The sequence below is a fragment of the Dermacentor variabilis genome, chromosome 3, assembly GCF_050947875.1.
Source record: "Dermacentor variabilis isolate Ectoservices chromosome 3, ASM5094787v1, whole genome shotgun sequence".
In the NCBI taxonomy this organism is placed as follows: Eukaryota; Metazoa; Arthropoda; class Arachnida; order Ixodida; family Ixodidae; genus Dermacentor; species Dermacentor variabilis.
The window spans coordinates 4,253,902-4,278,717 of NC_134570.1; the positions used below are offsets into that span (position 1 = coordinate 4,253,902).

Here is a 24,816-nt window from a genome sequence, read left to right on the forward strand (position 1 = left end):
CAGCTGCTTGGGGGTCAGTCATTGTTCATCACCACCACGCTGTGGAGCACCCATCTAACGGAGGGTGCCTCGAGCCCTCCCCTGTTCACGAACAAGGGCGGATCATGACAACTACGACTTGCAAACAACATACAGACATGATAGCTCTCGGATTGTAATTTGACTATACGAGAAAACGTAGTTCTGTTATGCAAAAACTCAAAGAAACCCCTTCACACACACAAACCGGCCACGGCATTCACAGACCGGTCGCAGTGTCCGCCATTTCGCGCGGTGGTTGTCTTGGAGGCCACGGAGTGGCAAACCTGGTTCCTTGCATTAACTCCAGCTGGCACTCGCCTCCGCCACATAGTGGCCCACACAAGAGGCCGTGGTTCCACCACAAAGATCGCCTTCGTGCATGGCGTTCGCGGCAAGCGTTTTCAGGTAAACATTACAGTTACATACACTCCAGTTGCCGGGAAGCGTGAGAAGCAGTCAGGAATCTTTTAATGCTATCACGTTCTACACTTAAAGGCGAAGCTTAAGCATCCTCCAAATTTTTTGAGCTAGTCCTGCATGCAAGTTTTGGGAACTCCGAACGCCCGTGATGCGGCCCGATTTCCGTCCGGTTCTGCACGCGTGATCACTTTCCTTTTAATTGCGGCGTCTTGATGATCTCAACATGTCTTTGCAGTTGGCGCTTCCATGCTGATAGAGCAAACGCACAAAACGAGAAGACGGACGGTGTACTAACCTAAGCCAAAGCTGCAGCAGCTAGGCTCGAAGCGCGTACGAGGTGGCCATATTGAAATGCCGATGGCGATATGGTAACGCAGATTTAGGGTCGTACTCAATTCTAACACGCACACAATTTTTTGACCCATTTTATCGGAAAGAAAGTGTGCATTAGATTTGAGTAAATACAGTAAGTGGGGCACTAATGTCACCAGAATATCATGCTTAAGTCTATGGAGCTGTGTGTGTTATGCAGAAGGCTGTAAAGTGTTGTCTCTTTCTTGTTTAAGAGGCATGTGCCTGAAAAGAAAATGACTTGTTCGTTTAAGCAACCTCTTTAAGCAACACAAACAGACTCTGCCCAAAGAATACTGTGTGTGTTAAAGTTGCCAACCAGTATGTCAGGTTTAGGCAGGTCATCAGTTAATTCCTGAAGTTCTGTTGTACCTGTCATATCGGCGCCGCCGCTATCAGTGCGTGATCGACGAAAGACAGGAGACGACTGTAGTCCAAAACGCCAGCAAGGGGAAAGAGCCCCCGTCTTTATTTCCACAGCCGTTTAAGTAGAACCAGCGTGACGTCAGTGACACGTGGTTCCATACATGTGTCAGGCGCAATGACTCGGCGTGCCCAGCGGGAGCGTGCTTTCAGCCGCAGAGAAATACATTCCAGCACATCCCCCCTTTTGCAAAATGAAAGTGGTTTTCGTGCATGACATTTAGCACACCCGCACATGAACAAAAAGCAAGAACCCTCAGTGGTAATCTACCACGGACAAAACCTTATTCATCAATCCCGTATCGAACTGGTCGCTTAACCACTCTACCAGACTTGGTCACAGTCACTGAAGCAGAAGGTACTAAAGTTGAAGTCATAGCCCTCTATGCTAAAGGTAACGAATCTGTTAAGGTAGCGGGTGACTCCTTGTTCATAAAAACCAATTCGGATGAATCACTTTCGTTTGGAAACTCGTAGCTGCCTTCTGCCTTCCTCTGTTCTGGCAAGTGGTTGAGCATTCGTCGGTTACGCCGCAGCGTACTCCCATCCTGGGTGCGTATTATGTAGGAGCGCGGTGTAGCGGCTGTGGCTAACACCGTTGCTCTAGTCTTCATGTCCGTTACCCAAACGGAATCACCAGCTTTTAGTTTGTTCATTTCTCGGGTTCTGTGGCGCCTGTTGTAGTACCGTGCTTGTAGCTTCTTGTGGGCACTGTCTTTGGCCGCAAGATTAAGCAGCGGTGGCTGCACTGGACCACGCAGCTGCGGCGCCATTGGAACTCTTGTCCTAAGACGCCGGCCCATGAGGATTTCAGCCGGACTAGGGCCCAGAATGCCTGGGGTTGCCCTGTAGGCAAGCAGAGCCAGGTACGGGTCCTTAGATTTAAGGATCAGGCGCTTAATTGTTTGCACCATATGTTCAATTTCCCCATTAGCCTGAGGGTACCTAGGGCTAGTAGTGACGTGACCAAAGCCATAATCATGTGCAAACTTATCAAACTCTGTACAAGAAAATTGTGGTCCATTGTCTGTCACTACAGTCTCCGGGATGCCATGGCGTGCAAAAATGCTTTTTAGCCTTTCTATCACCGCCCTAGCTTTTGTTGAGGGAAGGAGGGCTACTTCCGGATACCGTGACAGGTAGTCGACCACGACAAGATAATGACAGTTGTTAATAAAGCACAAGTCGACCCCAACTCATTCCCACGCGAAACTTGGCGTTGGGGTTGAAATCAATGGCTCCGAGTTCTGGTTGACAAAGCGCGCACAAGTAACACATTTTTTCACTTGCCGCGCAAGTTGTTCGCCGATGCCTGGCCACCAGACCAATTCCTTTGCCAAAGCTCTAGTTCTCGTGATTCCCTGATGTCCATCATGTAGTTATTTTAGTACTTCCTTTCTTAGGCACTGAGGTACCACCAGTCTGGTCCCATTTAGCAGCATGCCATTGCATTCGGCAATTAGTGCTCTTTCCTGCCAGTACGGAACTAAGTAGCAAGGAAGCTTTGGTTTTTTTGGCCAGCCTTGGCGACACAACTTAAGCAAGGCTTGACAAACGACGTCAGTCTTTTGCACATCGCGTATTCTGTTAACAAAATTGTCACCCATTTGAAGCCCTTGCACACATGTTTTGACGAAAGACGACACTTCTGAGACGGTCAGTTCACCGGCTAGTTTATCTGCTTTCGTCGGTGCTCTTGAAAGAGCATCCGCCGTTATCAAGCTTTTACCGGGAAGGTACACAATGTTAAAGTGATACCGCATCAGCCGCATTCTGAAGCGCTGAACCCTTGGCGGCAACACATCAATAGGCATTTTACCAAGCAACGAAACGAGAGGTTTGTGGTCTGTTTCAAGCATCACCTCAATACCTCTTATGTATTCATCGAATCTGTCGGCAGCCCATGTTAATGCTAGTGCCTCCTTTTCCACTTGCGCATAGCGCTGCTCAGTTTTCGTCAGTGACCTTGAAGCAAACGCTATCGGCCGGCGCTCGCCATTGCGTTGTTTCTGGAAAAGGACGCACCGAGACCGTAAGACGAGGCGTCTGCCGAAAGAATCGTGGGAAGGCGTGGATCGTACATAGCCATGCACTTTGCTGAGCAGATAAGAGATTTCAAGCTTTCAAAAGCCGTGTTCTGAGCAGGGCCCCAAGCCCAGTCGGTCTCTTTCTGCAAAAGCTCCCATAGCGGGGCAGTGGTTTGCGCCAAGTTCGGCAAAAAACGGCCTAGGTCGTTGGCCATGCCCAGAACACTGCGTAATTGCGATATATCAGAGGGTGCTTTCAGCTCTTTAATGGCTCTGAGTTTGGCCAGATCCGGCTGTACGCCTTCCTCGCTGAGTAAGTGGCCCAGAAAGCTTATGCTTCGAACATCGAACACACTTTGCTTTGTTTAAGGTGACGTTAGACTGGGCCAGCTTAGCTAAGACGTTCGATAGTCTAGAGTCATGTTGCGCTTTGCTGTCGCCAAAAATCAGAATATCATCCATCAAGTTAACGACGCCAGGAAGGCCTGCCAGGATTTCAGACATTCTTCTTTGAAAATACTCTGGAGCTGATGTAATCCCGAATGGCAACCTAGTGAAACAGTACCGCCCAAATGGTGTAATGAACGTGGTCAGCACTTCTGAGGCCTTGCTGAGTCGCACCTGATGAAAGCCGGAATTCGCGTCTAATTTGGAAAACCATTTTGCACCGGCAAGAGAGCCCAGTGCTTGATCGACAGTAGGCAATGTGTATCTTTCTCTTAAGACAAACTTGTTCAATTGCGTAAGGTCTACGCAGATCCTTACATCTCCCGAGTGCTTTTGTACAGGTACAATGCCGGCACACCACTCTGTTGGCTCTTCGACTTTACGAATGACGCCCATTTGTTCCATCTTCTCGAGTTCTCGTTTTACAGGCTCCTGAAGCGGTATAGGAATTCTGCGCAGTGCGCTTATTGCAAATGGAACAGCATTTGGTTTAAGCCTTATTGTATACTCCCCCGGCATAGTGCCCAAGTTGTTGAAAACCTGAGGGCACAAAACTGCGTAGTTGGGTTCCTTGTGAGCCACAGAGTCAACGAACTTTAGATGACTCCCAACGCTTCGAGAGCCGGCAAACCCAGCAGTACATGGCGCAAAGGACTGACCACATAACACGTTTGGCGCGAAGTTTGTCCCCTCCAAAATATATCCCCCTGAAACTTGCCCAGAACATTCAAGCGGTCACCGCTAGCACCAGTCAAGACCTCGTCGGCCTTTTCCAAGCTCGTGGGAAGTCCAGGAAATGATGCTGGAATTACGGACACTTCTGCGCCTGAGTCGACCTTTGCAAAAACAGGCACGGAGTTAAGTAATACCTGAACGTAACGCGCTTTGGCGCGAGGCGCCCCGACCGCGCCCAAAAAAACCTCCCCATCGTCCTTCTGTACAGATGACACTTGTACCTTTCGCTGGTAGCCTCGAGAAGTCCCTTTGAGGCACGCTAAGCCGAAGTGTCCCTTTAAGCCGCAGTTGAAGCACCTCTGGCCTCACGCTGGGCAGGCTGTCCTTGGGTGCGAGTTACCTCCGCAGAAGATGCACGGTCCCTCGGAACGAGCTGATGTCGGCCAGGTTTCCTTGCTGCGTTGCGGTTTTCTGCGGTAGCCCACTGCGTCGACATTGACGTCCTCACATGGCTTGCACGGTGTGTATTCGTGGACTTCGTTGCAGTTTCGAAGTTCTTGCTTGCTGCTGCTGAACGGTCTCTTTTAGGCGGGCCCTCGCCAGAGCTGTTGCGAGAGACAGCTTGGGATCCATTTGGAGCGACTCGGAAAGTTTTCCATCCCGCAGGCCCACGACGAACCGGTCCCTGATGAGGCGCTGCTTGAATTCTCCGAAGTCGCATTTGTCCGCCAAGACGTGTAAAGCAGTCATAAACTGGTCAATCGACTCGCCAGGCATCTGGTGCCGCTTGTGAAAGCAAGCGCTCTCGTAGACAACGTTGCTCTCCTTGATGAAGTAATCATCGAACTTCTTTTTGACCAGCTCAAATTTTTTCGAATCTTCTGCAGAAAGATTGAAGGTGGCGAAGATGTCCCTTGCTTGTCGACCCATGGTATAAAGCAGAGTGCGTACTTTTCAATCGCTTTTCAAAAGTGGGTGGATCGCATAACTTCTGACACCATGTCGTATGGGCGCCGCCGCTATCAGTGCGTGATCGACGAAAGACAGGAGACGACTGTAGTCCAAAACGCCAGCAAGGGGAAAGAGCCCCCGTCTTTATTTCCACAGCCGTTTAAGTAGAACCAGCGTGACGTCAGTGACACGTGGTTCCATACATGCATCAGGTGCAATGACTCGGCGCGCCCGGCGGGAGCGTGCTTTCAGCCGCAGAGAAATACATTCCACCACAGTACCGTGTCGATAACTAGGTAGTACATATAGAGAAGATATCGTAATGAATTTTCCAAACATTAGGGCCCGAACTACAACTGCCTCAAAACGTGTTTAGATTTCTGAAAGCTGACATGCTAAATTCTTATCGACCATGATTGCTACGTACATACTGCAATAGAAAGTTTGTGCAGGTGTTAAACATGCTTCTTTGATACACAGCAGCTTTGGCTTCAGTTTATATAGGAGTTCCTTAACATCATATCACTGGAGGCAAAGGTCAAGATCGGATCTTTGTTGGGAATTCCTGTGCTGTCACGTCTTAGTTTAATTCTTTGCACATTGATGACATCCTGGTCCTTCCATCCTTCACGAAGTTCACTTTCACTCAGATCTACAAGGTCTGTCTTGTGAATGGCACAAGTTTGGAAAAGTTTTTCATACTGAAGCTTGTGGCGCACCTCAAGGGGGAGGCCACCACTTGCCATCTTGGTAAGGTTACCTTGTAGCCGGGTCCTGTAGTGACTGTTTAACATTCGGCAGCAAGAAATGGTGAGAGAGTTCTTACAGTCTTGTCGGGGTTTTGAATGTGAAAGACATGAAATCTCAGAAAGTTTTATTTGACACGGTTGAGGAAAGCAAACATTCCATCAGTGAATTCTCTTTTTTAAAGAGAATGATAAGGTAGCACTGGAAAAGAAGCTGAAGCCATAAAGGGTCATATTTTTTTGGCAGTGGTGGCATCCACCCACCATGGAGCCCAGAGGACGCTACAACGCCTCTGAAGAGAGACTTGCATGCGTCAGATGTACATCATCATTAAACCTAATATCACATGCCCAAGGGGGAATAGGTTACACCAGGTTAACCCTTGCCACCGGAAATTTGAGAAACTGAAATGAAATGAGGAGACAGAAAAGATTATAAAGAAAATACAATTTTAAAGAGCGTGGAGAGCAATAGGAAAAGGCTACAGGTGACTACCAATTTCGCCCGGCTGGCTCAATCCAGGTGTGCCATCTGCGTGAAGCTAGGGCCAAAGAAGTACCGTATTTACTCGCATAATGATCGCACTTTTTTGTAAAAAAAAGTGACGCAAATTCAGGGGTGCGATGATTACGCGGGGTAAATTTCCCGCAAAAAAAAAAGAATTTTTTTTTTCATCTCACATTTGCTGCGGGATGACAACAAGTCAACAAATAGGCGGCTGCCCCTGTATGTACTGCGCGACACCAAAATAAAGATGGAGGCCGGCGGAGCAATCCGACTGCGCCGAACGCAATTTTTTTTCTTCTCGTGAGTACATTACGTGCATTGAAACAGTTTCTTCCGTATCAGTAATGAATAATATTGTTAATATCGGCAAGTTTGCGGCAATAACATAGCCATGGCCACTTTGAGGGGACAGAAACAGATGGGCACGCTTAGCTGCCAGTGACATAGGAACACATAGCAGACATGCTGCGGAAACTGCGGCATTTGTCTTCACTACAATCCTAATACGGCACGTTTCCGCTAAGGGTGGGTGAATATCATAGCCGTGTTACAAGCGTCGGCGTATGAATAGGGTACACTTCTAACGTATCAGTGTAAACGTGGCTGCTATCGTTGCCGCTCGCTATTTGTTGCGTGCCCACGAATGCAGACGCAAAGAATCGAAAGGCGCCTTTTTTGTTGTTGTTGTTGACTGCAGCCATTATAAAGCGTACACATAATAAAGGTGAGTTTGGTGGTAGCCTTCTTTTTTTTTTTTCTTTCTTGTTTTTTTTTTTTTTTGTCATGGAAGTGCGGAAAGTGATGAAAGGAATGAAATGGGGCATCTGCTTGAGAATGGTTGGTGCATACAGACTGCTTGGTTTGTCTTGAAGAGTCGTTCGCGTAGCATTCGAAAGATAGCGCAATCATTATTAGCTAGACTTGGCACACGACATATCGCTGCGGCAAGTTCGGGGTGCGATCATTACACGGGAAATAAAAAAAGCTAATTTTGACGACAAAATTCAGGGGTGCGATCATTACGCGAGTGCGATCATTGTGCGAGTGAATACGGTATGTTGCCCCTGCTGAGGGGCCTTCGAGGTCCGGACACGGCTAAACCATACACGGCTAGGCCCAACCCCCATATGCTCGAGTCCGTGGTGTCACAACACCCCAAACTTAACTTATTCATTAATTCCTTTGTGGCACATATTGGAATTTACAAATCGTAGCCGGTGAGGTTAAAAGATGTATCTACTTGAAATGAATTTCCAGGATGACACCAGTTTCGAGACATCCTACATATAAGGTAAATAGTACACGGGCGTTTCAGTTACTTTTGTGCTTCAATGCATAAAAGAACGTTTTGTTAAAAGTAAGGGGAACAACTATGCATTTTTATGGCGAGTTTGCTCACACCTATTTTCAAACTGGTGTCATTCTAGAAATTAACTCCAAGTGGACACGCCTTGCAAACTCACCAGCTACAACTACAATTACTAAATTGTACTTTTGTGCCGTAATATGGAAACATGCCATGCTTGCAGGGAAGCCCTGCTCATTGAACAATTACCTATGATTAGAGCAGTACTTTTCAGGTGTGGCCCACAACGAAAAGTGCAGATTGAAGCTTGTCAGAGCCTCAGCAGCTGAAACTCTGCACATTACTTGACCTGATTTCTGGCATGCAACATCAGAATGCAACTAAAGCAATTAACTGAAAAGTTGGTTAATTACGCTTTGTTAATTAGTTTAATATGTGTTTTGATTTCTCATGCAAGTAATGTCCGCCTCTTCAAGTATTCCAGCTCAAAGACAAGAATTATGTTAACATCAACAAGCAACTTTTAAAAATTTCTTAAAACATATAGACGATCACCCCGTATAGTAATACATTTTCTGCAGTAGCACATTTAATTAACGCTGTGACTTGGAACTAATGGTATTGGCAATTTGTTTTAATTAACATAATTTCTAGACAATAGCAATGGTGGCATTTCTTTCTGTTTTGGTAAGTAAAAAAGAATCTATATTTTTACAAGGTCTTCGAGTTCACTTGTACGTCAAATGCAAAATTTTCCACAGAAGATGCTGTATACCTACATTATCTGTAACTAGACTTCCTATGCGGTTCGAAATTTCACTGCAGTTGGCTTTTAAATGAAATGCAGAAAACTGCCACTGTGGACTGATGCCATTCAATAGAGAAGAAAGAAGAATTATCATTTGTGTTGATAAGCGCATGCCAGAAGCATGCTTGCAGAAAAGCCCTGCTCATTAAACAATTGACTATGATTAAAGCAGTACTTTTCTAATGTGGCCCACAACGAAAAGTGCAGACTGAAGTTTGTCAGAGCCTCAGCAGCTGAAACTCTGCACATTACCTGACCTGATTTCTGGCATGCAACATCAGAATGCAACTGAATCACCTAAAATACTTGCATGCTGTGGTCCCTGTTTCTCGAATGAATAAGAGATATCAGGTACCTTGATATGTGCCAGTAGCTCAGTGAAGGCAGTGTGCTTAGGGCGGTGGGTAACTCTCCAGCGGCGACACTGCTTGAAGAGTGCAATACTGTCCAGCCGAGTGAGCCCTGCCCGACGGGACTCCTGCAACAGCTGCACCTGTTGGCACAGCAGCTGCTCACCTGCGCGTTGACACAGATCATGCAAGGTTGTCGCTGCTATGCTCTTGTACCCAGAGCCTCAAAAATGTGGACACGGTCACCACATGTTTGCTGGGCACTGTAAGGATAGACTGCTACACCTCACACACAGCTAGTGATGACCAGCACACAGTGTCTCACTCTGGAGATGCAATGTGGTGAAAGCTGAGGAGATTTCTCCACTGCTTCCATTTGTGACCACTAACTTGAACATAGAAACCAATACCATGTGTGAGGATGCTTGGCTCTGCCACGTCTCACTCTCGCATCTCCTCGAATTTGGCTTCCACACAAGCACGTGCTGCGGGAGAAGTCGGTGTAGCAGCACAGTAGTAGAAGGGACGGCACGAGTGTCGCTGCTGACACCCCCTAGCGACAGGGATACTCAGGCGCAGACGAAATTAGATTCTTCCCCTTCTGGCTGAGGGACCTTGCCACGCGCAAACAGACCACACACTTGGCAGGACCATCTCACAATGCCTTCCCATTTGCTTGTATACCTCTCAATCCCAAGTCTTCGTGTCACGAATTTTGGCGCTCTGAAGACAGACAGGACAGGATACAAAGTGCACACGATAGGGAAAGAAAAGCATTTATAACACAAAATGAGTAAGAAAAAAAAGACGAATAAATACTACAAAAAATATGTAAACTCTTGCTAAACACTTGAACTATAATCACTAAGTTCCTATTAGGGTAAAGGACAAACAGTCTGAACGTCATGATGTGGTGGGAGCCGGTTCGTGTGTCACAAGAGGCAACCATCGCGACTCCAACAAGACGCAAGCACTGGCCTCCGGCGCTGTCGCTTGACAGGGCTGGTTTCCACAGTGGTGGCAATGCTTCCATGATCCACATGGCACAGGACGCGGTGGTTGTTAGTAGTGCATGTGGTCGATGACGTGGCTAAATGGTTGCCTCCGTGACATTGGACGGTGACGGCTTCACAGGACTGAACCGAGGAGCACTGCCACAGCACCGTAGCCGGGGTTCAAGAGCTGGAGCTCTCTGTGGGTGGCCAACTCTCAGAGGTCCCCTCTAGGGTCCAGGTCCCCAATGAAACTCAATCACGTCACCCAAGCACAGCTGGCGATGTGTCCGTCCCATGTCAGCAATTCCAGCTCATCCGTCTTCTCCTATGTGTACGCATTTCCTGTACAACTTTGACTGGCTCTGTTTTACCTCCCTCTTCATTTTCTTTCTCATAGACCACCACATTTTCTCAACCACAAGTGTCTTATTACGCTATCTTGCTCTCAACCTCCTGCAAATATTCTTCCTACACTCATGCATTGCACGTCTTGGGCAATTAGGGTATCTACTGGCATTGTCCTTGTACTCAAAGTTGAAATGACTCTTCCTTCTCTGCATATTCTTTTGCAGGAAGCTTCTGCTTTGTGAGCACCTGCAGTTCTTGGGTCTGGACATGTGTATATGTGTTAGTACCCAAAACTTCCTTGACTGACCCTTGTTCTTTTGTTCAATGAGTTGCAGCGATCCCTGTATGAGCTAACCAGCCATACTGCCTTCGCGACTTCTTGAAAGGCAGTTTCCCTACACTGTAGGTGTCCCTTTGCTGCTTTGCTCTATTCTTCTCTTGATTGCTTGTTTTTCCCCAAGGTACTTTCTCTGTGAAACCTAGCTCTCTGGGCACTGCTATGTCTTGTAGGTGGTCCATTTCATAGTGACTCTTCGCGCTTGTGCACCTGTCTGTCTGGATATGAAACTTCTTGCACACTCTTTGCTTTCTCACTCTCACAGTTCTCAATGTCATCAATGCTGGTCATCTCTTTCAAACAATCGCTCTTGTGGAGGTCGGGTACTGTCATATCTTGTGCAAGATCTTCCTTCGCTGTTTTCTCAGCAGACGTACTGTGCACTGATAAGCTCTTTCTTGGATGCCCTTGTGGCTCGTCAATTCTGGTGCTTGGAGATCTCTTAAACAGTCTTCAATTACAAAAACTATGTCATTTCGAGGTGAAGCAGCACTTGTCTCTTCCACCTTCTGCTCGTTTGCTATGCAAAACTCGATTGGAGTGTCAGCCATCCTCTTGTCTGGGTCATTCTGTAACAAAGATTCCCAAGTCGAAAGGTTCTCTTCAAAGACATCAGTAATGATATCTAATCTTCAAACTTCTTCTGGCGTCTTTCTCCTGTCATGCTGCTCTGCTCTGCTAAAGAGCCTACTCTCCAGTTTTATCTCACACACTTTTATTTCCAAAGCATGTAATCTTTCTTGTAAGATCTTTACCTCTTTCTCTTCAAACTGCTTCCTCTCCTCATGTGCTTCGTAAACTGCAGCATGTTCTGCTAATTGAGCAGCATGGACACACTTCCTTTCATCCTTAATAGTTTGAGGCCCTGCTCCTTGCTAAGCTTTTGCTCACGAACAGTAGCTAATGCCCTGTCTCAATGCATCAGCAAATTACCAAAATCCGTGACAGGGCTGGAAGCAAATCCTGGCAGCTCGCCAATTGTCACTCATGACACTCCAACTGTAAATTACTTAGGCATTGGTGTCCAGCACGGGGCAAACATTATCGCCTGACATCTTTACCTCAAGAGAACAGCCTCCATTTCTCAGTGCATTTCATCAGCCTGTCTCTTTCGTTGAAATTCATCTAGCTGGCATTGTACAAAAGGCACAATAAATGCCCTTTTGTTTGTAAGCACTACTGTGCCCTTTGTTTGTAGGGCACTTGAGATCCACACATTATGTGACTCCAGGCAACACCGAGTTCTGTGGGTATCGTGAGCTTACTTGCCCATAGTGCATGCCGGCTAAGCTCAGCCCCAAGTGCAGCCTCATGTGGCAACAGGGCAAGTGCTCAAGGCTGTTGCAGTCCAGGCCACACTCCAGTCAAGCAGCTTTGTCTTTTTCTTCCCTTTAATAATTAATTGCATGCACCAAAGTTCCTATGGGAAATCAGTGCTAGACAATAATCTATTCCTTAAAGTTGACAACTACAGTGCCATCTGATAGTGATTTGTTTCCTCCAGTGCAGCATGGAGTTTAATGTGTGGTTTTACATGCTGCAGTAGCAGCAGCTAGAGCACTGCATGGGCCCGCCACACTCAGTAGTGAAAGCCGCGCCTGGTCTGGGCCCAAGCCATGCCTCGGCTTGACACCACAGGGCCAGCTCGTGCTGGGCTCGGTCATGTACGCCCAGGCCCAGGCCAGGCTCGGGCTTGGTATCATGGGCTTGAGCTGGGCTCAGGCTTCATAAAGCAGGCTCCGGCCAGGCCTGAGTCAAAATATCAGGCCCGTGCAGTGCTATAGCAGCAGCTTGCATCAATAATAAGGGTACAAACTGTAATTTGTGCTTAGCTGCAACAAGCATGGAGCACTAGCTTGCTACGTATAAGTTCAAGAACATTTACCTTCATCCTAAACCACTATGATTTGTAGTTGATAGCACAGTAATGAATTTTTGCAAGTGTTGACAAAGATGTGTGACAGTGATGCTACAAGTCAGCTAACAATATTTTTTTTCTCTCTGAAATGAATATAGGGGGCTGGCAATGCGACAAAGGCATGAGTGGCATGTGAAGAGTGCAGTGGCTTACTTTTTTTTTTCTTATCCAGGATCTCGCATTCCATTTCCTTTTGGCACAGACAACCAGAAGCCAGATTTAACTGTTTTAACCAATAAAGTGGCATGGGATCATTCTGCTAAGCAGTTTATTTTATCATAAAACCTGCACAAAAGTTTACAGTGTCGCAGCTTTTCAATGTTATATCCAAGTATTAATAAAACAGGTAATGTTATAAGTGGGTTCGACTGCATTTGTTTCTAATCAAAATGCTTTGATTATGGGAGTGTGAATACTCTAATATAACCGAATCTAATAGCGAACATCCGAATATCTACTATTTGATTTTTCGGTTATTCGATACATTCAGTGTAGAGACCTGCGCAGTACAGCATGTCGCGTGCGCTGCAGAGCCTCAGTTCGTTGTTTCGGTGCAAAATAAGCGCCGAGCGCGCCGTGGGAGTGGTCTCTGAGCATTTTTGCCACACCGCTTAGTGTGAAAGCAAGTGCAAAGCCGATTAGCCACCGAAAGGCACGCAGGTGAAGCACCCTGCGCCACCCAACACATAAATAATCTCTTGCGCTGATCTTCATTGTGAACAAGGGACCCGTAGCGGTCTCGAAACGTCATTTTGTTTTATGTCCTTTTGAACCATAATCAAGTGCCAGTTTATTTGACATTGTGTGAACCAATACACTCGTAGCGGTCTCGAAACATCATTTTGTTTTATTTCCTTTTGAACCATAGGAGAGTGCCAGTTTATTCGAAAATGTATCACCCTCGCCTGACGAGTTTTCGTCGAACTTTGGACTACATATAGGGCAAGTGACAGTGGTTTCTTCCGGACCGCCCTCAGTTGCACTTTGCTGCTCGAAGAAGCAGGACATATGTCGAGTGAGCTCCTGAACAACACTTTGCAATGTGGTGAACATGGTTTAAATCATAGCTCTAGGACTTCAATGCAGTGCAACATTTTCTGACACATTTCTCTTGCATTTACCACTAAATCACCCCTGAATTTTTTTTCTTGATTCAATTCAATTGATATTAGGTCCGAAATCTATTATTTGGTATTCTCACACCGCTAGTGTTCATGTCTGTTCCCTGCAGTTCTTTTTTTGTGTGCAGCCCTATTAGAACAATGAAATTTTCTTGACACCTGAATATTGTTATAAGCAGGTTCTGCTGTAGGTGAAAGGTGGGGCAGCCCTGCTGCACATCATATGATGTGTATGCTTATAATGAATATCAGATATGGAAGAAGAGTAGCACAACTGATGGCAGTGGGGACAATCCAATCAGATGCACTGCTCAAAATATTTCAACTATAAGCAGCTGTTTGCACTGCTTGTGAAGCATACAACCGACATGTCAATGCAGCGCTGTGTTTGGCTGAATGGAGCACTGCTGCTGAATATTTGTACTTGACCTGGGCACCTTGCAAGGCATAATCGTTGCCAGTGATGGGAGCAATGACTGACAAATGCCGAACCTGTAGCAGTGATGCTGCATGGCCACAAAACATTGTGGTGCCAAAAAGATCATGCAACACAAAAAGAAGCAAGAACTGGTCAGACTTACTGTGCAGCCCCTCACAGAGGAACTCAAAGTTGTTTGGCGGGAGCAGCTGCATTAAGCGACCAAGCAGGGCAGTGGTGGCCTCCCCTAGAGTGGTGCTGTACCGGCGCCAGCTCTGGCGTGTCTTCTGGGGATGCACCAGGCCATGCTTGCGCACCAGCCACTTTCTTCGGGCACGCTCCCGCAACCGTTCTTGGTAAATTGACACCATGGCCAGCTGGAGCTCTGCAATAGCAGAATGCATCCACTAACCTCCCACCTCGCAACTTTCTTGCAAACCACAGGGCACTACGAATGTCTACTCAACACTATCAGCCACAGTGCATCACTGGTGCAGCGAGTGCAATACCAGATGGATGCCACTCGTGCTATTTACACATTGAAGCTATTGCCAAGCAACAAAAGTCATCAATCAGCATGGAGAGCAACATAAAGCCAGGTGGGTGGGTCTGGAATAATAAAAGTATGTGGATCCCACGCACTGTGGGAATCGATGTAAGCGAAGCTTTCTGTGATGTTTCCTTTGATTGACGATAATTAGTGGTGGTGTTGATCGTGCATGTTTAATTTCTTCAATTTTTAGTCCAACACAAGAGTGGTGAGTTGACATTAAATGTTACCTTGCATGCACCACTGATGTTTGTCTGCATACTACACAGAACACACAGGGGGGAGGTGTTTCCTTGAGGCGCTGTTGTGCACCATACTTCACAATCTCCAAGAGGGTTAACTATTGTCATTGCCTCACATGGCACATCGCATCAAGGCAGAAGTATTAAACTTTAATGGAATTATGGGGCTGTACATGCCAAAACCAGAATTGGATTATGAGGTACGCCGTAGTGGCGAACTCCAGATTAATTTTGACACCGTGGTGTTCTGTAACATGTCCCTAAATCTAACGGCACGAGAGATTTTTATTTCGCCCCCGTTGAAACACAGCTGCTGCAGTCAAGGTCCAACCCACTACCTCGAGCAATGCCATAGCCGCAAATCTATCGCGGCGAGCACAGAAAAGATGATTTTACGTGTGACCGCTTCTGTAGTGTCTCCTAGACCCTACGGTGTGCTTTAATGCGACTCTGCTTCTGCATGCCCTGCATAAGTTGTCCGTTTGACAAGTCTGCATGGTGCTTATTTTTCAGAAATAGCAGAAATGTACCGTACCATACGTTAAACTTAAATTTGTACTGTTCACCAGTAACTGCAGTCATGTCTATAGTTGTAGTTTCCTTACCTTTCCACTTAACCTTTTCCTAATCTCTCTCCCCCCCCCCCCCCCCCCCCCCCCCCCCCCCCCCCCCCCCGACCCCCTTGTATGGAAACTGCGAAACTGTTTCGTGACTGCGTCGGTTCTACCCATTCTGTGCCTCCACTCCCCCCTCCTCTCTACCATTCTATCTAGCTTCCTTCTGGACTTGCATGTTAGTAGAAAGGTAAGTGCTCCAATTTTTGCATTGCTTTTGCGGGGGTCAGGGATAATTATAGCTGTCAAGAAGCTAATGAAGTAACACCCAGGGAGCTCCAGAGGGTATTGTGCACACTCAATGTGGTGCAAAGGTCCAAACGAATTTCTGGCATCACCTTTACTCTTTGCCACGCTCCTGACATGTATACACATGCTCTAAACTACCCCCCGACGCTGTGTGCCAGAATGCAGCAGCAGTGGGAAAGTCTAAGGAAGCAGCAAAGAAAGCTTAGCTTTAAAAGCATCACTCTTTTCAAGTCATGGAAATGAAAGGCACTTGCACCTCGTGATGTCATAATTCTGACAGTGCATGCTCGTAGCTATTTATTAGATTACAGTGGAACCCTGTTGATATTGTTATGTTGCAGAAGTCGCATATAAAAATGTATTTTCAATATTTACAAGAGAGACAACGATGCATAAACAAGATGGCTGTCGAGAGAGATTCCACCTCTACACGTCAAGTCATCTTCTTCTGACTGGCACTACTCTTGGTTGCACCGTAACATAACCTCCGCCTGTAAAGACGAAGTCTCGGCGCTAGCTATAGGGAAGTGAACTCGTTGCAAAGTAAGGCTTCAGCTGGGACACATGCACAACATCCATGGGGAGACACGAGTCTAGCGGAGCAGTCTCATAGCTCACATTGCCAAGCTGACACAATATCATGAAGGGCCCTGTTTAGCGAGGCTTTTCAGACAAGCCAACATGGTAACATGGTGTCCACAGGCGGACAATGGAGCCAGGAGGAAATCGAATGTCCTGATGTCGGCTGTCATACTGGACCTTCTGCGCGGCCTGAGACTCAGTGAGCCAGGAGCCGGAAATCTGGCGTGCCGTGTGAGCCCAGGCAAAGACGTCTTGAGCATATTCAGTGGGAGTGCTTGCCGAGGAAGGAAGCAGTGTGTCAAAGGGCAAAGAAAGGTGGCGGCCGAACAGAAGGGTGAAAAGCCAACAGTCTCGTGATGGGACGAATTATAGGCGAAGGTCAGAAAGGGTAACATGCTGTCCCAATCACTGTGGTCACCAGAAATGTACATAGACAGCATTTCTGTCAATGTGCAATTTAGCCGCTCCGTTAGTCCATTTGTTGGTGGGTGGTAGGTGGTAGAAAGCTTGTGCTCTGCAGAACAGGAGCGAAGTAGGTCTTCAACTACTCAGGACAAGAAGGCGCGGCCGCGACCAGTGAGGAGCTGCAGGGGTGCGCTGTGGTGGAGGACGAGCTCATGTAAAAGGAATCTGTCACCTCAGTTGCACAGCTCGTGCGCAAAGCTCGCATGATCCCGTACCGAGTCTAATCAGTCACGATAATGACCCACTTATTGCCAGATTTCAACGTCGGAAAAGACAGAGAAGTTCGAGGCCGATGCAAAATAATGGTGCTGAGGTCACATTGATGAGTGAAGGCGTCTAGCAGGCAGCCCTGCACGTTTTTTCTGTGGTGCTCACAGAGCACACAGGCTGCAAGTAGTGGTGCACAGAGCGGTACAGGCCTGGCCAGTAGAAGTGGTGTCATGGTGTAGATCTTTTCACCGTACAAGGTTCTTTAATTTGGTCAATACAGGCCGATTTAGGAAATATTTATTTATTTATTTATTTATTTATTTATTTATTTATTTATTTGAATATACTGCCAGCTGCTTTTTGGCAGCCAAAGCAGGAGTGGTACATAGAAAATAAAAAGGGATACTGTACAAGCAAAGAAAATGGCAAAATAAAATTCGAACACAGCAAGCTCACACACAGTGCAACACAGATCATACTTGTACGCTACTGCGCAGAACAATACCTCTTAAACTAATGACACAATTTGAATAAAAATTCGGTACGAAAGGAATTGCATGCTACGCTCACAACTGAGAAATAGCTGAGAAGAAAGAGTCGACAGTACGCTTGTTCGTTACCTCTTGTGGAAGCCTGTTCCATTCTCTTATCGTTCTAGGAAAAAATGAAAATTGATAAGCGATAGTTCTAGCCTGGGGTACAATAAGGGTAAGTTCGTGCTTTCCGTGGGTACTTCTACACGTGTTAAACTGTAAGTATTTGTCAAAATTCATTTTAGTTTGGCCGTTCACCATCGTGTAAAGCATCTTCAGACGGTGTAGCTTACGGCGTTCCTCCAGTGTTGGAAGACCAGACCTTGAATGGAGATCAGATAGTGACACTTGTCTTCCGTAGGCATTAAAAATAAACCTGAGTGCTCTTTTTTGTACTTTTTCCAGCTTACAATACAAATAGAAAGCATAGGCTCTCTGTCGCACACACACAAACAATGCTTTATATGAATTCGACGACATATAACTGCTGACAAAGGTTAAAATGGATCACTTGAAGTATGGAGTCTCTAAACAGTCTGCAGACTACAGAATCAAATGATTAAAGTTCATCACCCTATTGTTCGGTGTGGGGCGTTGGATGATGTCACGGCTGTAATGGTGCTGACGACAAGTGGGCTGCTACTGAGGTACCCCAGCTAGAGTTGGGGGGGCGAGACGACGTGGCACGATGGGGCAGGAACATCAGCCAGGACGGAAGATCGCAAGCACAGAAGCTGTGGTTGGTGTTCCGCTGGGCAATCGCAGACAAAAATCAGCTTCAGACATTCAGCCGTAGGCTCAGGAACACCAGACATAGGCAGGAGCCCGGACCCATGGGCCAAAGGGCTGCTTCTTCCACCGTGGGTCTTCTTCGCTCTGATTCCTGTATCACCAAGGCTCCCTCCCCCATTCCATGCTCGCACCATGAGGCTTTCCTGAGGTTTTCCTTATTTTTTTCTTTTTCACCTTTTTCTGGTGACATCGCGTGATCATGCTCGCGCCTTTGTCGTCACCGTTGTCGTCTTTGCTTTTCGTTTTCAACACAGCATGTGCACCTCATGACAAGCGGCGCCATAGACTAGAATGGCACCGCCGAGCGGCACTGCTGCGCCGGCATGACAGCGCCACATGCGGGGCAAAATTCAACCAGCGGGTGTACGCCTCTCCAATCTCATTCACACCGCCTTGACTGGCACTTGTACTGAGCGTGTTTGGGAACGTTTCATACCGTGTGCGGTGTGTGCCTACGTGTGTGTGCGTGGACGTTTTATTTGAAGGACGATGTACACGCTTCTATTTGCCTTTAAGAAGATCGGTATGCTTGACGGTTATTTTCAAGGCTGCAATGCGGCGAAAGGGCAGAGTCTGCTTAGCCATGTTAGTGACACTGAGCAGGTAATTGGAAACGACATTGTATGTGCTGCCGGAAAAATCGTCGACACATACGATGCATGTTAGCTAAAATCCTTTTTGCAGTTTCCCACAAGATGTTTGCTACAAATCCGTGTTGTCTCTGATGGCAACAATGGATTTCCATCAACACGGTGTGGAAATAAACAAAATATATCGGCACATAGCACAAGTACGATTTGCGCACACAACTTTAACTAGTACATCCCCTACAATATAGCATAGAGGCAGCAATGTAAATAGCTTCACCATTTTTTAAGAGTGCTCAAGAGACAGAAGTTGAAAGTCTTAGTAATGATTTCTGTTTCAGCAATGCCGGCGCAACCAAGACGCAGGCGTGTATCGTCCAGTAACTCAATCGATCAGTGCAGTGGTGATGCAGGAATGAAATCCGGTCATGTTCAATGCACCGTGCACCTACCGTATTTACTCGCATAATGATTGCACTTTTTTGTTAAAAAAATTGACACAAATTCAGGGGTGCGTTCATTACGCGGGTAAAATTTGCCACGAAAAGAAACATTTTCTTTTTTCATCCTGCATTTGCTGTGCGATGACAAGCCGGCGGCTGCCGCTGTCAGTGCGGGACACCAAAACAAAAATGGCGGCCGGCGGAGCAAGCCGAACGCGCCGAACGCATTTATTTTTCTTCTCGTGAGTACATTACGCCCATTGAAACAGTTTCTTCCATATCAGTAAGGAATAGTATTGTTAATATCGGCAAGTCTGCGACAATAACATAGCCATGACCACTTTAAGGGGACAGAAACAGAGATGGGCACGCTTAGCTGCCAGTGACAGAAAGGCATGGCAGGCATGCTGCGGAAACTGCGGCATTTGTCCTCACTGCTATCCTAATACGGCATGTCTTCACCAAGTTTGGGTGAATATCTTAGCTGCGTTACAAGCGTCGGCGTATGAATAGGGTGCACTTGTAACGTATCAGTGTAAACGCGGCCACTATGTTGCCACTCGCGATTTGTTGTGTGCCCACGAGTGCAGATGAGAAGAATCGAAAGGTGCTTCTTTATGTTGTTGTTGTTGACCAAAACCCTTAGGAAACCTACAAACAATGAAGCCGAGGCAAGTTTGGTTGTAGCTGTTTTTTTTTCTTTTTTCATGGAAGTGCGGAAAGTGATGAAAGGAATTAAATGGGGCATCTGCTTAAGAATGTTCGGTGCATGCAGACCACTTGGTACGTCTTCAAGAGTCATTCGCGTAGCATTCGACAGATGGTAAGAGCGATCATCATTAGCTAGATTTGGCACACGACATATCAATGCGACAAGTTCAGGGTGCGATAATTACACAGGAAAGAAAGACAATCGAATTTTGACGACAAAATTCAGGCGTGCGATCATAACACGAGTGCGATCATTATGCGAGTAAATAAGGTATTCAATTTCACGGCACACAAGAATTTTGGCCACTGCTAGTGCATGCAACAGAAGTGGTTTCCATCCTTGGGCAGCGCACACACAAACGAAACACGAGAAAGAAGACAGGACAAGCGCTGGTCGAAGAACTGAAAGTGCTTATTTGACTAAAAGGATTCACCATCATCATCATCATCAGCTTATTTTATGTCCACTGCAGGACAAAGGCCTCTCCCTGCTATCTCCAATCACTCCTGTCCTGCACTAACCGATTCCAGCTAGCACCCGCAAATTTCCTAATTTTGTCAAACTACCTAGTCTTCTGCAAAAAAGAAGTGATGCGTGCAGACAGGTAAAATTCCCCTTAGCTGTGGCCAGTTCTACGTAGGGCAAACGGGACGGTGTATCAATCAGAGGCTAATGGAACATAAAAGGTCGTTAACCAGTGGATCGCCTTCTAATCTTTCGCTACATTGCCAAGATTGTGACTGCACGCCAGAGTTAGATGAATGCGCGATATTGTACAGGCATAAGAATGAAGATATGTGTCTTATGGTAGAGGCATGGAATATCTATAATGGTGGAAGTGCGTGCGTGAGTCAGCCTTCGATTACTTTACATAAGGAAGAGATTAAGTGCCTTAACAGTTATCTCTCAGATAGACCAGCATGTGTACCCAACTGACACGTGGTGTTACCATTCCTGAGCTTGCGCAGATGAGTTTTGTGTCTTCTTTCTTTGATAGTCGGCGTTCGTGTTGTCCACTTCTCTACTCTTGTGTCCTGTCTGCACGCCTCACTTCTTTTTTGCATAATGAATCCTTACCAACTAACTCAGCTTTCTGTCATTCTAGTCTTCTGCCGTCCTCTACTGCATTTCCCTACTTTTGGTACCTATTGTGTCACCCTATTAGTCCAACAGTTATCTAATCTGCACATTACATGAACTGGCCAGAGCCATTTTTTTTCTCTTAATGTCAATTAGAATATTGTCTATACTCGTTTGCTCTCTCATCTAAACCACTCTCTTTCTGTCTCTTAAAGTTATGCCTGGCGTTCTTCGTTCCATCACTCTTTGCGTGGTCCTTAACTTGTTCTCAAGCCTCTTTGTCAGTCTCTAAGTCTCTGCCCAATATGTCAGCACCAGTAAAATGCGCTGATTGCACACCTTCCTTTTCAATGATAATGGTAAGCTTCCAGTCAGGAGCTGACAACGTCTGCCATAAGCAATCCAACCCATTTTTATTCTTCTATGAATTTCCTTCTCATGATCACTGTTTCCTGTGATTAATTGGCCTCGATAAATGTACTCCTTCACAGACTCTAGAGGCTGACTTGCAATCCTGAACTCTTGTTCCCTTGCCCGGTTATTCATCCTTATTTTTGTCTTCTGAGTATTAATCTTCAACCCCACTCTTACACTCTCTCTGTTAAGGTCTTTAATCATTTGTTGTAACTCGTCTAAAACCGAAGGTTGCTGAGAAGCATTGGAGGACTCGTGAAAGTTGGTGAAAAGACTATGACATTGTCTAAATAACACAGGCATGTGGAACATGTATAGCTGCGAAGTAAGGAGTCCATCGAAGGTTTCCAGGACATTACAAAGGCCGCACAGCACAACCATGAATTGGTAGAGGCCGTCAGGTGTTACGAAGTTGGTCTTCTCACCGTCCATGTCATCTAACGAGATTTGCCGATAGCCTGATCGGAGTTCTATTGATGAAAAGTACTTGGCTCTGTGCAAGCAATCAAAGGCGTCATCAATACATGGCAAGGCGTAGACATTCTTGCATGTGATTTTGTTGAGGTGTCTGTAATCCCCACAAAGGCGCCAACTGCTGTCCTTCTTCTTGACAAGGACAAACGGGATGCCCACAGCCTGAAAAATGGCTCAATAACGCCTTTAGTCAACATCTTATTGACTTCTCATATTACTTGTCGTTCAGCACATGAAGCAAAGTACTATGGCTGGCAGCATATCGGATTCGCGCTTCCGGTGTAAATACAATGTGGGACTACCAATGTCTGGGCTAAAGGGCAGCTGTCAAAAGTAAAAAATGTTGCGGTAAGTTTCCAAGAGACAGTGGAGGTCAGCAGCTTGTGCCAGAAGATCAGGTGCAATCATCTTGCTAAGTTTGTCTGTGAGAGTCGGTGAATCGGAGGTTCCTGCAGAGGGCAACTGAATTTCGGCGTCAAGAGCCGATATCTTGCAATTGTTCAAAGGCAAGATGTCGCCAAAAGGCTCTGGGAAGAATCTGAGTCGAGCAGTTAAAATTAAGGAGAGGGAGTGAAGTGTGATTGCTTGTGACAGTGAGCACTCCATGGGGAACGGCTAAATTTCTTTCCAGCAGTATGTCAGCAGTAGGGCCTAATACATAGATGCCGCCAGGAACAGATGAAAAATTATGGAGTTTTACGTGCCAAAACCACTTTCTGATTATGAAGCATGCCGCAGTGGAGGACTCCAGAAATTTTGACTTCCTGGGGTTCTTTAATGTGGACTTAAATCTAAGTACACGGGTGTTTTCCCATTTCGCCCCCATCAAAATGCGGCCGCCATGGCTGGGATTCAATCCCGCGACCTCGTTCTCAGCAGCCCAACATCATAGCCACTGACCAGCCACGGCTGCCAGGAACAGATGGGCACGACAGTAGAGTGATGTACATAGTGGCTTGAGGCAATACAGATGCCTTCAAGAGAGCATAACCGTGGTTGTGTGACTGGTGGACTATAACTGCTGTGGGGCAGTTCAAGCTGAATGACACTAGACACGCAATCGAAGAGGGCTGAATGGGACGATAAAGAGTCTAAGCCAAGTATAGCGTTGTAAGGGCATTGTTCCAAAGAGCAGACAAACCAATCATTGGGCGCCCCGCGATACCAATGCGAGCGGTGCACATACCAAGAACAGTAGGCGTTCCTCCGTCGGCGACATGAAGGTTGCATGATACAGGTGTCAGAACTTTGTTCAGGCGTAGCCGCAATTGGGCATTCGTCACGGATACATGCACGCCAGTGTCAATAAGTGCTGTAACACTGACACCATCGACTAAAATGTCCGTCAAGTTCTGTTTGGTCGGCAAAGTGATCAGAGGGTTTTAATGTCGAGTCGTCAATGCAGCATCACCTCTGGGAGCTGCATCACTTAGTTTTCTGGAGACGGTCGTCGGGGCTGCATCGGGGACGGTGGGTGACGAGTGTGCAGTGATAGCGATGATGGTCGAAGAGCTGGTGGCGAACGAGACTGGTGACATCGGAATGACGACGAGGGACTGTTCCAAGGAGCAAGAGAGCCGTTATTTGGCTGTTGCGGTGATAATGGAGGATGGTAACGACGCTTGCTCTGTTTGGGCGATAATAACTGGTGAGTGACGGTGCGGTTGTTGGAGACAATACGGTGGTTACAATGGCGAGCAACGTGACCGATACGCTGGCAAGCAAAACAAATTGGTTGATCGTCTGCGGTCTGCCACTCGGCTAGATATATGTAGCGTGCAGGATACTGCAGACCAGTCGATGGACCTGCAGCATGAGACAGCTTAAAGCGGCAACGGCACATGCAGAATGAACTCTAAAATTAGCCAGCTCTTCGCGGACTATTGCCCGCACAAATGGTGCTGTAGGCAAGTTGTTCGGCTCACAGGGGCGGGCAAAAGGGCTGCAGGAGTCGTGGCTTCAAGTTCTCAACGCACTATCCACATTAGTTCACCTGATGATGTTTGCTGCACTCCTAGCCTGTCGTCACAAGAGGATGTCGCAGCTGTCTTCGGCAGACGTGCGAATGGCGTTGTCAATTGCGCGCCCGAGAGCATTGTCAGCGACCCCCTTCAGTACATGCCCAACTTTGTCTGACTCAGCCATATCGATGTCGGCCTTACGGCACAGAGCCAGCATGTCCTGGATGTAGGAGACGTAGATTCTGTGGATGTCTGGGCATGGGTAGCTAGTTCTTTCTTTGCGGTGCTCTTCCAGCGGGACGGCCGAACAAGTCCCTCAGGTTTTGTTTGCACATGTCCCAGTCGTTAAGCTTTTCCTCGTGGTTGTCATACCACACCTTCGCCATGCCTTGTAGGTAGAAGACCAAGTTAGCCAACATAATTGTTGGATCCCAATGGTTGTGGGCACTTATACGCTCGTACGTGGTGATCCAGTCTTCCACATCAAGGTGGTTGAAGCCACAGAACATTCCTGGATGCCACGGCTGAGCCAGCACAATCGTCGGGGTTGCTGGTGTTGACGTGGGCCACGCCATGTCAGGTCCTGTTTCGTCCGTCATGTTGTACAGTCCGACATGACTACCACTGCGGAGCTCCGTTGTTGTTTCTTGTGGGTACCCAGCCTGTCTCACCAATTTGTTACATTGCAGAAGTCACATATAAAGACGTATTTACAATATTTACATGAGAGACAACGAT

At 46.8% G+C, this 24,816-nt stretch overlaps 2 protein-coding genes across 8 annotated transcripts in view; both read right to left on the reverse strand.

Annotated features, from left to right (window-relative positions):
* The window catches only part of Ada2a (Transcriptional adapter 2A), a 278,034-nt gene that overhangs the window by 56,912 nt on the left and 196,306 nt on the right, over positions 1-24,816 (reverse strand). For all 7 annotated transcript variants that reach the window (XM_075684082.1, XM_075684078.1, XM_075684081.1 and 4 more), the window contains 2 exons: positions 14,334-14,555; positions 9,039-9,199 (listed from right to left, as the gene is read on the reverse strand). In XM_075684082.1, coding sequence (XP_075540197.1) covers positions 9,039-9,199; positions 14,334-14,555 — 383 coding nt within the window. The remainder of the gene's footprint in view (positions 1-9,038; positions 9,200-14,333; positions 14,556-24,816) is intronic.
* Positions 485-6,421, reverse strand: LOC142575095 (uncharacterized). The gene has a single exon (XM_075684086.1). The coding sequence runs from the start codon at positions 5,292-5,294 to the stop codon at positions 4,869-4,871; it is 426 nt and encodes a 141-aa protein (XP_075540201.1). The 5' UTR covers positions 5,295-6,421; the 3' UTR covers positions 485-4,868.